A 15,050-nucleotide genomic window follows, 5' to 3' on the forward strand; every position below is an offset into this window, starting at 1 on the left:
AAACTTTAAGGATATTCTTTAGTATGTCTTAGGATGTCATTTGGCATCATCCTTAGAAAGCAAATTCATTTTGTCCACTGGATATTGTGAAATATACTGATTTTTTTTCTTTTTTTTGCTATGAATCTCAATCAAATATAATAGCTATGTACTTCTGATGAGAAAATAGTGTCAAAATTCATGGATTATTCATGGATTACTGCTTACTGCAGACATGTTGATCACAGCCTGTGAGTGCCATGACAAAAGGTAAAGCTATCTAAAAATTAGATGTATTTAGCTTGGAAAGTAGAAAGATTTTTGAAATTATTCAAAAGAAACAGAATATATTACCACAGAGAAGAGACAAATACAGTTTGTTATTTGAAAGTAAAGATTCGTACAAAATTATTACACTAACTTTTAGAAATGTGAGGTTCTTAACTTAATAATCACTTCACTGGATACTTAAGAGTTGTAGAAGTGTGCTTATAGTTTCTTTACCTTCTGTTCTCACTTTTTCTTCATCTTGCTCAGTGGATGTTTCTTCAGTTTTATCCTGATCTGCAGATTCTTCCTTGCTTTTCTCAGTATCTGCCTGGCCATCCTCAACATCACTTCTGGCTTTTTCTGCTTCATCGGCAGATATGCTTTTAACTTCTCCAACTTCTCCTTTTCTTATTCTGATAATCTCCATTATTTCATCTACAAGAAAAAGTACAATGTCACAAATGAACAGCAAAACACTTCTGAACACAAGTTCAGAAGTTTTAAGGACTCAAGTGCTTTTTTGAATGCAAGGATTTAAATCTCATTTTGAATATAAGAGTTGGAAGTGTCAGTTTGAGCCTAATAAACTAAACAGAAGCTTCCATTTGGTTCAAAGTGCAACACTTCTTTCCATTACACAGAGTTTTCTTACCATTTGCTGCAGAAAGGAAGGACTTATTATTGCCCCGTGCTTTATTAGTGAGGTCTTCTGTCACGTCCATGTGCCGATGGATTTCCTCACGCATTTCTTCCAGAGTTTTGCATAGGTCAGCTTCCCAGTAATCTTTGTCTAGGCATTCAATCAACTCTGCCAACTGTATCTTTGTGCTATAGTACCAAATTTTCTTATCTTTCTCACTTTCTGAATCTTCCTCTCTGTAAGAGAGTATTTTTAAAACATTTTAATCTAATAGGTTGACATTCCTTTCTGACATTTGCTTTTTTACAGAGAAATATTAAACAATACATGAATATGAATACACATGAACAAATCACATGAGCACATTCAAACATAAGCAACTATTTGGTGTCCAAATACTTCTTCACAGTTCCCTCTCCTTTTTTATGTTCTCAAAAGTTTTCGTGACAAATTCCTCAGGAAGCTCCATGAAAGCTTTAAACAGCCTCTTAAAACTGGTTTGTCCAATCTGGCAACAAGGTTCCTTCTCATTATATCTATTTTGCAACCAGTAATCTACTACTAAGTCTCAAACAATTTGCAATGAAAGACTTCAGGGAAGCTGATGGCCATATTACTCAAAATTAAACTACCACAACTGTTTTGCCAAATCTTACTATCAAATGAACTTTTATTTCTTAAAAAGTCCATTTTACAAAATAGACTTCCTTGACAAAGAACCTGGTATGATGCAAAGAAATGCTGCCTTTCTCTCACGAGGATTTCTCCTGTGAAAACAAATTTCAAACCTGCTCCTTTATTTTTCTACTCTATTTATAACTTATTACTAGTTATTTCTGGGTAGTTATAAAATGTCAGATACATCTGAGAAGTTTCTGAGAAAACAGCTTATCTCAGAAAATCTGTATTCTGCCAGCATACAAAGGATCAAAAATTTAAGACCAACAATCATTTGACTCCATGGAGCATTCTATGATCAATATTTTAAATAAATTTCATATTTAAACAAAATTTCCTCTAAATCAAGAAAAATATTAATAACATGAAGTATTTTTGCTATTGTTTGTAGAAAATAAGCCCTAGAGAAGGAAAAAACCAAAACACCCAGAAGACAAACACCCAAAAACTAAACACCCAAAACAAAAACAAAAAGTAAAATAAAAGACAATACAAAAGTGAGAACAGAAAGAAGACAAAGTAACTGAAGAGAAAGGGGAAAGCCATGCTTGCTTTTCTCTGGCAAGCATTCAGTAAGATGGGTGGGAAGAGGAAATTGTCAGAGCAGCTCTACAAAACTTATAGCTGAATACAGGGGTGTTGATAAGTTTATGCTTCAATTACTTAACTCACTAAAATAGCACCCTTATCTTTCTATTTTGAACTTGATTCATTTATACATTGCATAGGATTACTTGATAACTAGGTACCTCCTTTATGCATCTCCTTATATGATCTAGGTGTACAATAACTGCAACACTTTATCTCACCTCACTTCATGAAGTAAGGCAGGGCTAATGGCCGTTTTCTAGTCCGGCTGCTCAGGCAAAGATGTCTGTGCATCTTGTTTAGGTTTTGTCTGTCATCATTCAGGAGCTTTTTTCTTTTCACATGTCCTCTCTTTGCCTAGCAAATCCTAAAATGCTACAGCTATGCTAGTGTATTCAGATGCATTCTTGTTCCACCTGAAAATCCCAAGAATCATCTATTTCTGCCTCCCAGCTCTTCCTCACACTCTGCTGCTACAGGGTTGCATTAGACTGAAGCAGAATTAGCTTCACTTTCTCTCGATAACTCAAGAAAAGAAGAAATCTTCCAATAAAACTCTGATGCACAGTGAGAAGCAAGATACTAGACGGTATTTCAGAGAGGACTGAGCATTAATCTTCCCAAACACAGTTCAACTTCTAACCACTAAAGCACTGCTCTGATTATATTCTAGGAATGGTCAATGAAATTTTGCACAAGTATTTTATTTCCTTCCTGCTTGCTTTACAGAGGTTCTTTGAGCACTGAATTTCCTCTTGAATTAAAGGCTACCACAACTTTAGTAACAGGAGCTAAGAAACTCAAGCTTCCTCTGGACATAAATAAGCACAGCCAGAAAGTGAAACTGCAAAAACTTCATACTTGGTACACTTAGAAGAGAACTCATTTGGGCCAATTTTCAAAATTAAGGTATGCTCTCATAACTGGCTCATCAACACTCAAAGCATTCAATAGAATTTGATCAGGTCAAATGAGTAGATTTAAATTAACAATTAAAGAATTCAAGTTATCTTTCCTTAGCTGCTGAACTGGGTAAAGGAGCATAACTTTTTGCCTTTGAAACAATTAAGGGAGTTGGGCTCTTGGCTGCTACTGCAGAGAAGATGGAAAGGTGAAGGAAGCTGCACAAGAACCGATTCCCAATTAGTTCTCCCTCTGACATGCAAGACCCGTTGCCAGCTATGTGCTGGACATGTCTCCTCAGCCTCCAGAGGACTCTATTCAGTCACATACATTAAATAAGGCCAAGCAGAGACAAAAGAATCACAGGGATATTTCCTACCTCTTTTGGCCTTTTTTTTAATGCCAGAAGCCATTCACTGGCAGACTTCTGAGGCAAGTTTTGAGAGCGATAAAAACAAGAACACAGAACAAAATGCTATGAACTTTCAAGGATTTCTGAAGTGCAGAGACCCCAGGCTGGTACAATTAAGAAGTGCAGAATTGAGGGAACGGTTCCTGCAACTGTGCCTCTATTCAAAGGAACATTCCAAAAGCTTTTTAACTGGAGGAAATAGAGGAGGATTCACTGAGATACAGAACAGTATGATAAATCTTTTCAGGTCATGAAGGAAAAAATGCTGTTTTTGACGATTATAGAAGATGCACACAACTAAAGAATATTTTTTTTTTCAATTGGTGCTATTTAAATGAGGACCAAATAATGTTTCCTTATTTCATTTCACAAGCATTTGCCAAATCAAATACATCTCAATATTTGCAATTTGTTCAGGGTCCCTTTCTACACTTACAAACCTTTGAAATGGGAATAGGAAAGAAGAAAATCATTATGTCTATCCAGTTTTACCAGCAAAACACATTGGATTGTTACTTAAACTGTAAATAAATCTAGAAGTACAAATCTAGAACCACTCTTATGATTCATTTCCATAGGAGAATTTCTATTATTTGTTAAAATGGAAGTAATCAGAGTACAAAAAACAAAAAACAACAACAAAAAAAGTGTCCTTCATAACCTCCGGTGTGTCAGCCACTCCTTCCAGTTTTGTACCATCCACAAACTTGCTGAGGAGACACTGTCACCTCACTCAAGTCATTGACAAATAAGGTGAAGAGACCCCTCAAAGACTAACAGAACTGTTTGCTCTTCACTTATAATTCTACTACTATTTTCCTTCACTCTTCTCTGGTTACAAAGAACGACCTCTTTTTTTCTGGCCCGTTGAAAATCACTGTCACTACGTCTGTATCAGCCTCATTCAACCTTTATGGTGAAAGTTACCTGCAACAGTCATTTTTTTTTAACTAGATCATAAAGGTCTGGAAAGTCAAAGTTTGTTCTTGGATTAGACGATTCAATATACTGAGAGAGGACACCAGCAAGCAGTGTTTAATCAAGAAAAGAGAACTTTATAAACTTCATTGTAACAAACTCCACTGTTTGCTACATGCAAAAAGCAGAGCCTGGGACAACCATACTGTTTAAGAATTGGTTATTTTACTGCTTCAAGACCCAATTTGACTCATGGAAACACTACAAACACAGAGCTACGTAGAGTTCACTTCGTTTGATTAGTTATGGTGTTACATAAGTTCTTCCCAAAATACAGCATAATGCAAATAAACTACAAATACTTCACAGAAAGCATTTGCATTAATTGCATGGTTTATCCAGAAACTGGAAAACCTACCCAAATGTAAGAAGCTACCTGCAGTCCATCTGTGATGTCTGCCTCTGCAGCTATGCAAATCCACAACACAAAGTGTTTACACTCGGTGCACATTTATATTCTGTATCTAATTTAATATCTACACCTATTGCAATATTTCAATTCCATTTTAAGAAGTCATGCTAATTCTGCATAAACTTGGATATAAAAGTCACCAAAAATTCATGTTCATTGGAAAATTTATACTGGATATGAATTCTTTAAAACCTTCTCAAATTCCTTCACCCAAACTCTTTCTCCAAGAAAACTACATGTCTTAAAATTGGAGAGAACATAGATGGACAAACTATCAGCTTTAGTCTATAATAAATGCATAGCATTTGTTTCACTCTTCAGGTTTAACTGAAACAGAAAACAATTAGAGAAAAAAGGGAGAGAATGATTTTTCTTTTTTCTCATATGCTAATCTCCTGTTTTAGAGATCATTAGAGCGGTTGACATAATCAGAATGAAGGACTACAACACGTTTCACTGGACAGAAACTCTGGCAAAAAATTATGACTTTGCACAGAAAACCTCCAGTGTAAGAGGAACAACACTATTTAAAGAAACTATTTTACTGAAATATTTCCAGTTTCTTTATCTGAACCTGTATTGAAAAAAAAAAAAAAAAAAGATCTGCTGCCAACATTTTCATACTTCCTTAAATAGTAAGGTCAAAGCTGCTAGAAGAGATGAACTACAAAGTTTCATGGACCACTGGCAAATCAGGCTCTTAATATTTATGATTTACATAAACTGAAAGGTAATGTCATGTTTATTTCAGGATGAAAGCTTCTTAGATCTCAACCACAGCAATGGAAGAATAAAATAATAATCCATTGCTGGTGGGGACTGTAGCTCAACATATCCAGCAAGCATCTCTCTCTAAATAAAACTTTCAACAGATTTTTCTGGACACAGAAGCTGAAAGCTTCTATATAAGACTACAGTAAGTAGAAGTATAAGGTTACCAATATTTTCAGGCAATCATATCCAAGAGAGGAAAAGAGAGATTGATAATTAATATTTAAAGCATCAGTTAATACTACCCATTTTGTTGTTGTTGTTGTTTTAAATGGAAAGAACACTTTTAAAGGACCAAAGAACACTATTTTAAAGGACTGAAAAAAGAGTTCAGAAGTATCTCTCACTTGTGAGAGTCAAATCTACAACCCTCATAAGCCCCCTCAAAGACACTACCTAGTATCTAAGGACATAATACCCTTGCTAACAGAAAGTTATATCCATTACATCACTATCCCAGGACTAATCATGTATCAGAAACAGTCATACATGCCCAACAGGAAATTGCTTCAAGGCAGGTGTTTCTTGTCACTTCATTCACGCATGCAGAAGCTTCACATGGTCTTTTCTAAATTTTTAGTTAGTAGGTTTGATGCATATCTTTAAAGGATTCTGATAGGCAGTCTTAGTTTGACTTTTTAAAACTATCAAAGCAGTACCAGCATCCAATAGCCAAGTAACTATCCAGGCAGTGGCAATACACCAAAACTGGTCTTCTACCATCATATCATCACAGGCAGTTAGTTAGACCATCTTTCAATAACTTAATCAGGAGGTTGGAAAATGCTCATTAAAACGATCTTTTTGTCACATTCGTGATTTTTTAGTGCACATGTAAAAAAAATACAGATTATTTTAAAGAAAATTGATGGATGAATTACATGGCCTTTAGAAAACAACCTACAAATAAGCATGCAAAAGTCTTATCTAAAGAATAAAGTAACTTTAAGATGGCAATAGGTATTGTAGGAAACTCTGTAGGAAACCCATTTTAAAATATGCATTCAATAGAATGTTATTCTTCAAAAACACTAAACAATCGGTTTACTTACATAATAATTCTTCTGTTCAGGAACCAATATTTTCTTCTATGTCTGTCGTATCCAATGGGTTCATGCCGAATGTATGGTTTATTTTTTTGGATTTCAGCAACACAGTCAGTTACTCCAGGCACCTTATGTGCCACGCAGACTTCACATTGCCATTCATCCTCCGGTACCTCTTCGAGAGGCGGTTTCACACACTCTAAATGGTACACGGCCGAACAAGTTTCACAGCAAAGCAAATCCCCAAGTTTGTGACAAACCCTACAGTGATCATCATACTGGATAACACCTTCTGACATTAACTCTTCACGAGCAATGTTTGTTGTAAGAAACTGATCCACTAAGAACTGCAGAACTTTGATTTTATTCTCTACTGGTCCATAAGGATAGTCCTCTGTCTCTTGATAAGGAAGAACATGATGGTATTCCTTGTCACTCTCACAATATACTCGCAGAACCTCTGGCCACGTCATTCCATCTATGAAATACAAAGTGGAATTAACGCTATCTTTGAGGTCAGCAGGTCCAAAGGTAGTATTTGAAGTGTCTTCTTCACGTAAAACTGCTTTTAAAAGCACTATATGCATCTCTGCCATAAGTGTGCACTGCTCTTGACTTACCAGAGCAGCACAGAAGTCCTCAAAACGAAAAGGAGAGAGGCGTAAAACAGTGCCAAAGTTCCTTAGTACCTCATAGATGGCAATAACATTCATTATATGCTCACTAGGCACCATTAAGTCCTCTGAGGATTTAGGAAACTCCAAAGGTGGGATATCTTTTTCTTCCAAAATTGGAGATCGAGGACGATGCACTCTTTGTCTTCTCCTACCTGGAATTCAAAATAACAGTAAGAATTTTGCAATTCACAATGCAACGTATTAAAAACATCTATCAGTAACGACCCTTCTGTGACCAACTCTTTCTATATACTGCAAATTAAAGGCCATCTTTAAAGCTATATAAATGTAAAGCTATATAAATGTGTAAATACCAGTTAACAATCTGGTATTTAAATATAGAGTAAAAAAATAAGATACATAAGTCTGAAGTTTGTTAGGTGCTTAAGGCAAGATGCATTTCCCTGCAAAAATTCTGGGCAACAACAAAAGCTTCTATTGATCAATGTTACACAGAGGAGTGGTCTGCAGAAAGTACTTTCTTTATTCACAGAGAAAAGCCAAAGATGCACAAACCCAAGTCTTTTGAAATACCATAATTAAACCTAAAATGTCTCAATTAAACCTTACCAAAAAGAAAAATTACATTTAAGAAACATCTTAATTGTATATGAGTTTGCCAAATTATTCGATAAGAAAGAAATCAACAATTGTGCTAGCAGAGCAAGAGAATCAGATACACCTCTCCCTCTCAAACTTTAAAAAATGTGAATGAAATTCTATGCAACAACTAGGAACTCTGAAATCATATAAAAAGATGAACTGCTAGATGTTTCCATTACACAACTAATGGGTCAACATCAGCTGCATATAAAAATAAATTTCCAAGTTTAGTTGAGTTCTGACTCTGTGGAAAATGAAAGAATGCTTATGCGACTGCCTTCCAATATATTACTGCCCAAATCAGTGGAAAATATTTAATCACAGCAAACACAAAAATGCAGTAGTTTCACTGACTCAAAGCAAGTTCTTTTCAGCAAGAAATACCTAAACACATTTCTACAATCAGTGTCGAAAACCCTATGAGCATAAAGACAACAAAACAGAACAAAACAACATGCATTTAAATGTGAAATTACTTTAGGTTTCCAAAGCTTCCTCTGCAAAATGCATAGTGTAGGACCAGCCCTAGCAGACAATCACACAAGACAGCACAGATACTCTGAAATCACTAATAGCCCCCACTAAGTTCAAAGGTCACAAAAAGCTGGTGGAATGATAAACTTGAATTCTATTTAATGTCTGCAAATGTAGCTAAAAAATATTCTCACACTTATGCCCAGAAAGAATGAGCCTCTTGGGAGAAGATGAATAAGTTACATACAGAAATCAAAGACCAAAAGATGACTGTAGATAAACTAGACTAACTAAAAAGTATCAACGGGGCTGAGATGTAAGCACCATTTACTGCCCTTTTTTTTTTTTTATTATTATTATTATTATTATTATTATTACTTTTTGGACTTGTGCTACTTCTGAAAGAGAAGACAAGCACATCAAGCACAGATATACTTCTAAATCACATTCCTTCACTGGTTGTCTCCAAAACTGGTGAAGGAGTTTGCAATAGTTGCCTCTCCCTATTTTGAATTCTCTAGCTCAGGAGCAGCCTGTAATTAAGTAGTAAACAATTTTATTCCTACGGTACATTTAATTATAGATATTGGTAATTAAAGTCTGCATTTGCCATAATCTATTAAAATAACTTATATTACACATATTTAAGCAAATATTATGATATGTGAAATAAAATGAAGTCACTGAACTGGTGATGCCATACTATATAGCATCATTTTAGCATTCGGATAACTAATGCAAGTAGTAAAAGACACTCCATCTGGTCATTCTGAGAAGTACTTTAAGTCACAACTCCTTTATGTCTAGAATCCAGGTAAAGGCAAAAAAAAAAAGTATTAGCATATAATTACTTTTCAGGAATCTTCTGACAATTTATTATTTAGGACATACTTGAGATAGGCTCTAATTAATTTCAAAAAGTCATCAAAATCCACATTTATTGTCTTTATGCTAGTTCCATGCATTATCCAAGTCAGCTACGCAATTTGACTGCAGACCTACAGAAAACTTGACAGGATGAATTCATCCGCAGTCCATCAAATTATTCTACTATTTTTACAACGTATACTTCAATTACAAGATACGTGCTGCACACAGTTCCTCAGAAAAATCGACAAACTCTCTCTTCAGACTGACATGCAAATTTGCATGTCAACACCACAGTATTAAACACAAATTTTACTTGGCTTTCTACAAAACATTTTTGTTCGAATTTGAAATTGCCTGTTACATTTCTGAAGTTGAACAAGTGATACTTCCTCTCAGTTGCAAATCAAAGTTCGGATTTCTAAGTAGTAAAATAATTATCAATTTGATTTAGAGAACGAGGTACACTAGATAAGATGTTTGGGAGCCTGGTGAATATTCTTATGCGACAGACAAGAGAATTTGCATACCTTACTATCAATATCTCAGTGTCTTAATTCCTTGAGAATAAAAAAAATTAAGATATAAAATTCTCTCACATACTAAATGCAACTTCCAGCTCAACTATTTTGCCCCAGAAGTAGGAGCACTCTGATAAAATAACTGGCTAAGCAAAAACCTTGGTCAATCACCATTAAATGCTCATGGACTGGCAACAATCATCCAGAACTATATTAAAGAAAAATTTAATGAGATAATCTTTTGGCTCACAACTCCACTGTTGTGTATTTACTTGTTAAACAGCCTATGTTTATTATCTCAGCCAAAATCTAGATGAATAGATCTTCCAAAAGCTACTTTTCCAAGCAAGCTTTTTATTAAAAGGGGGGTGGGTGGGGAGGGAGGGGAACAAAAAAAAAGCACTTCTAGGTATCTTGATGAAGTCTTGTTTAAGCCCTGTTTTCAAAGTTCGACAACATACGAGAAGTACTTAATATGCAATTGTGATAACGCTAAAGCAAGAACTACTGTGGACAGCTAATGTCAAAAATGACACAAGATAAACAGGATTGCCTATACTAAATGTACACCTATCTTCTGAGGAAACAAAAGAAAACCAGAGAAGAGAAAATACATACACAATCCAAAATACCAAAGGTCCGCCCTGTAGAAGTGATAAACATCATATTCGTTCATCACGCTATATAATTTACCTATACCATTATCATGCATTATATCAAAGGCATATTATCATTCCTAAGCCATTGCTTCTCTAAATACTTGAATAAAAACATAGTGAAAAAGCATCCTGATAACCAAATTCAGAATGTCATAAACTTCACAGAGGAGCACAAAAATTGAGCCTTGTCTAGAGACACTGCACTGTGCTCTTTAAATTCACTCTTGAATAAAAACTTTGAAAAACTGAAAAACTGTTTATCCCACTTTAGTGTGATGTGATATAAGCATAAAACCATGATTGACAAGAAGAATTTGATCAGTATTAGAATTTTTAAATATCCAGCTCTACAAAAACCTCTTCAACTCTGAAGTCTATGACCTCAAGGTGGTGATAATTCAGCATGTGTGTGATCAAAAGAAGATAAATAGAGAACAATTGTTCATAACCTCCTTCAGCAGAAAACTAGCAGGTATCATACTCCTCCAAACTGTATAGGTAACCACAGCAACTCTGCCACTGTACATTATAATGTGTCTGATTTTAAGAACTATTTATGAAAGAGAGAGAGAATAAAAATAAAAAGCAAGAACTACAGACAATGTCTGGCTCAGTATAAACCTGAGTCAGAGATCACCAGAGCTTAGGAAGGTATTCTAAAGATTTTACCACTTTTCTCTCCTCTGTCAGATAAAAAGATATGGAGATCAGGTGGATCTTGCCTACTAAACCTGTTCCAATGTCATGTATCTTTTCTTAGATTACGATAAGCCAAGATTTCAATTAGTATCATCGCTATGTAGTTCACAGTATAGATATTCATTAAGCAGAAACAAGACAGAGACTCAGCTGAACAAATTAAAAGTCTGGCTGTTTTTCTCTGCAAAAGGGCAAGAGGAAGGAAAAGGAAAAGGAAAAGGAAAAGGAAAAGGAAAAGGAAAAGGAAAAGGAAAAGGAAAAGGAAAAGGAAAAGGAAAAGGAAAAGGAAAAGGANAGGAAAAGGAAAAGGAAAAGGAAAAGGAAAAGGAAAAGGAAAAGGAAAAGGAAAAGGAAAAGGAAAAGGAAAAGGAAAAGGAAAAGGAAAAGGAAGGCCTTCAGACCAACAGTAGCTAATCAGAGGTTTCAGTATATTGCCAAAACAACATAGGTGCTTTAACTATCAATTAGTTATTCTGTGTCCATATACCATGTACTTGATAGAATATTATGATTAAAATGCTTACAATTAAACATTTTAAAAAGCTAAAACTGAAGCTTCCTTGATCAACTAGGAAACATGCATATAAATTATCAAAACACGAAAATATCAAAAATCATAAATAATCATATTTTGCAGTATTCCTTTTTTTTTTTTTTCCCCATACTGGATTTTAGTGTCAGAATATTTTCCTGACCTAGCCACTTAAAGTGATAAAAATATATTTTCCCTGACAAAAAGCACCAAAAGAGGTGGTCAAAATGAAAGTTATTGCAACTAAATAGAAAACAAGGAGTTAAAAGAGTTAAGAGAGTACTTCAATTTTTTTTCTTCTGTGAAGCTGGACCTCAATATTTAAAATAATATCCAACGGAATTAAATTTCCTGGTAGCTCATCCCTGTGACAAGTAAACTACAGTTATTAAAAAAAAAGAATTAAAAAAAATCCCACAATTCATTTCAAATATGTATTTACATTTAACTCCCATAGGTTTCTGATGCTATAGCTATAAATTAAAATATTTGTATATATGCTTAGATACAAACATGCACTTTTTAAAGGACTACTAGAGTGTCACATAATGGCCTGACACCTTTAAACTAGTTAAAATAAAAATAAATGCCACCTTTAGTAGCCAGTATTTTCCCCTTTTTAAAAAGTGATGTGCTAGCTGCTCCAAACTGCACACTTGAAACAAAAACAAAAGAACATGCAAGGCATTTGCACAACCTGTTCCTCCCCCCTTCCAAACCGGCCAAACACTTGTACAGCAACAGTGTTTGTTATCCTGCAGCCCAATTCAGCAACGCACTCCCAGGTTATCCCTAAGTTTAACCACTCTCCTGGTTCAGAGAAAAGAAATAAAAATACAAATCCTCAGCCTGAACTCCATTGTGATATTAATTAAAATAAAACTACATTGCTTAAGTTCAGATAGAGAGTTTTTGAGGTTTCAAACCCACATGGCTAATGAAATGATTAAAAAAAAAAAAAAAAAAGGCAGCTCCCCCATCCTCCCCTAAAAAACTCAAGTTTGCTACTAGAGATTTTTTAAAAAATAATCATGATGATGTTAAACGGCTTTTAATCTCAACATGAATTTGAGCTTGCCACATGTTAAAATAAACATAGTATTTAAAACGAGACTTTTGACCCAACCCTGCACCCTTCAATCTTTGTTTAGGAAGGCCTTCTTAACTAAAACTAGGTTTACACCCTTGCAATGAGGCCCTGTGCACTTTTCCCTAAACTATAACAATGCAATCTCCATTTTGAACAATGCACCTCATTTCCCTCCTCGAAAAGCTAATTTTGTCTTAAAGCCAACAAAATGCTGCTTCCACTGGTATCTCTGATTTCCAGAGCCTGCAAATTTTCAACTGTTGATGCCCCTTTTTTTCATCCACTTCCAGCTGCATGTGCTTCCTTCCCTTATTCCATTAAATTCCCAAGCCATCCTCCCCTGCATATATTTGCAACCACTTCCTTGCAACGCATGCACCTCCTTCCCCCTGCTTTTAAACCCTGCGCGAGCGCTCCATGTACTTTTGGTGCTCGTGGCAATATGTGGCATGCATTTCCGCAGCGGGCAGAACCCCTGTGCATGTTTAGCAAGCATCCCCCCCGCTGCAGCACGCCGTGCCCTCCCGCCTCCCTCGCCCGGCTGCAGGCGCCTCTGCCAGCACCTCCAGCGCGCCCTGCATCCGTGGGGCTGCCAGTGGTTAACGCGCACACCCCTCCGAGCGCTTGCGGGCATCCCTTGCGATGCGCCTGCATCCTGCCTCCCGTGCGTGTCTGTATTTGCAAGCCTAGGGGGAGCGTGTGGGGTGCCCTGGCCTCCTTTTCCGCTCATCCCCTTGCCTCTCTACCTGGGGTGCTGCTGTAGGTGCTGTGGCTCCTGAAGCTGCTCTCAGTGCAATAACTGGCATCGTCTTCGTCCTCCATCTCTTCGGGGTAGTCTGAGTCGTCGTCGTCCTCCTCCTCCATGATCTCCTCCTCTTCTTCCTCCTCAGAGTCCTGGTTATCCTCGGGGTCTCCCTCCTCTTCCTCCTCGGACACCATGCTCTCCTCCTCCTCTTCGCTCTCATGATCGTCGTACACCACTTTGCTGATGCTCCTCCTGGACGAGGCAGCCCTGCCTTGGCTGGTGCAGCTGCCTCCTCCGCCTCCTCCCCCTGCTCCTCCAGCCCCGGCCCTGCCCCTGCCCTTACCGCTGCTGCCTCCCCCACCAGGGGTGCTGCTGCCGCTGCTGCCTCCCTTCCTCTTGCTGCCCCCCCTGGGGGAGGTGGAGGCCGAGGAAGAGGCCTGGGCAGCCCCGGCCCCCTTCTGCTTGGGCCCCGCCGTCTCCGCCTGGGCCGAGCTCGCCCACCTGCCGCGGCTGCTGCCCCGCTGCCGGGAGCGCAGCCCCCCAATGGGGCCCGCCGGGGCGGGCGGAGCCGGGGAGCTCGCCTGAGCGCCGGCCGCCGCCGCCGCCTGCTGCTGCTTGGGCGGCCTGCCTCGCCGGCCCCGCATCTCTGGGCGCTGGCCGAGGGGGGAAGGGAGGGGGGAAGGAAGGCTCGGGAGGGCGCTCGCAGTCCGGACAGGCGGCTACAGGGAAGCTGCCCCCCCCTGCAAGAGATCCGGGCCGGGGAGGGGGGCCGCCGAGCCGTGCGGGCCGAGCGCTCAATCCGAATTGCCGGCGTCCCGCTCCGGATCGCCACCGGCCGCCATCTTGTTTCTTCGTCTCTGCCTCAGCTCGCTCCGCTCTGACTGGGGGAAGCGGCGGCGGCAGCAGGCCCCGAGCGCCTCACGTGACCCGCGGCGCGCGCCCGCCGCCGCCAGGGGGCGCCGCCCGCGCCTCAGCCATGTTGGAGGCGGCGAGCGGGGGCGGCTCCGCGCCGCTTCCTCGCGCCCCTTTCCCCGCGCCGAGCGCCCCTCATCATCCGCACAGGGTGCCCCCCAAACCGCCCAGCCCCTGCCCTAAGCCTCCCGCCGCTAGAGGCGGCCTCACCGCAGGGACCCCCCCTCCCGACTCTTCCAGCTCGAGTAACGCGCCCCTCACGGGTCCTGCTCGACCCGCGCCCGCGGGGGACCCGCTCCCCACCCCGAGCTCAGCTCAGCTCCCTCCCGCGACGGCAGGTAGGGAAGGGGCCGGCCCCTGCCTTGGGGGCAGGGAGGGGGGTCTTCGGCGCTTCCCTTGTCTCCAGAGCCAGCAGGTCACCCCGCGGGCAGAGCTCCCTCCTCAGCCGCTTTCGGGTTTTAAACCGCCGCCCGAGAGGCAGCAACAGGCAGCGCCGCAAGCTCCCCGGGCAGAATCGCCAAGAGCCACCCGGGCACGGCCCGGCCGCCCGGGTGACTGGGGTAGTGGAAGGCGGAGAGGTTGGGTCGGTGGGGT

At 39.5% G+C, this 15,050-nt stretch overlaps 1 protein-coding gene across 4 annotated transcripts in view; it reads right to left on the reverse strand.

Moving 5' to 3' along the window:
• BPTF (bromodomain PHD finger transcription factor) overlaps nt 1-14,188 on the reverse strand; it is a 44,055-nt gene extending 29,867 nt beyond the window's left edge. For all 4 annotated transcript variants that reach the window (XM_026046861.1, XM_026046862.1, XM_026046860.1 and 1 more), the window contains exons 1-4: nt 13,546-14,188; nt 6,684-7,506; nt 902-1,125; nt 484-684 (exon numbers count right to left, since the gene is read on the reverse strand). In XM_026046861.1, the coding sequence (XP_025902646.1) occupies nt 484-684; nt 902-1,125; nt 6,684-7,506; nt 13,546-14,188 (1,891 nt within the window). The remainder of the gene's footprint in view (nt 1-483; nt 685-901; nt 1,126-6,683; nt 7,507-13,545) is intronic.
• Nucleotides 14,189-15,050: the final 862 nt, after the last annotated feature.

Source organism: Nothoprocta perdicaria, unplaced genomic scaffold (genome assembly GCF_003342845.1).
Source record: "Nothoprocta perdicaria isolate Ctin4 unplaced genomic scaffold, notPer1 scaffold_46, whole genome shotgun sequence".
NCBI classification, from domain to species: Eukaryota; Metazoa; Chordata; class Aves; order Tinamiformes; family Tinamidae; genus Nothoprocta; species Nothoprocta perdicaria.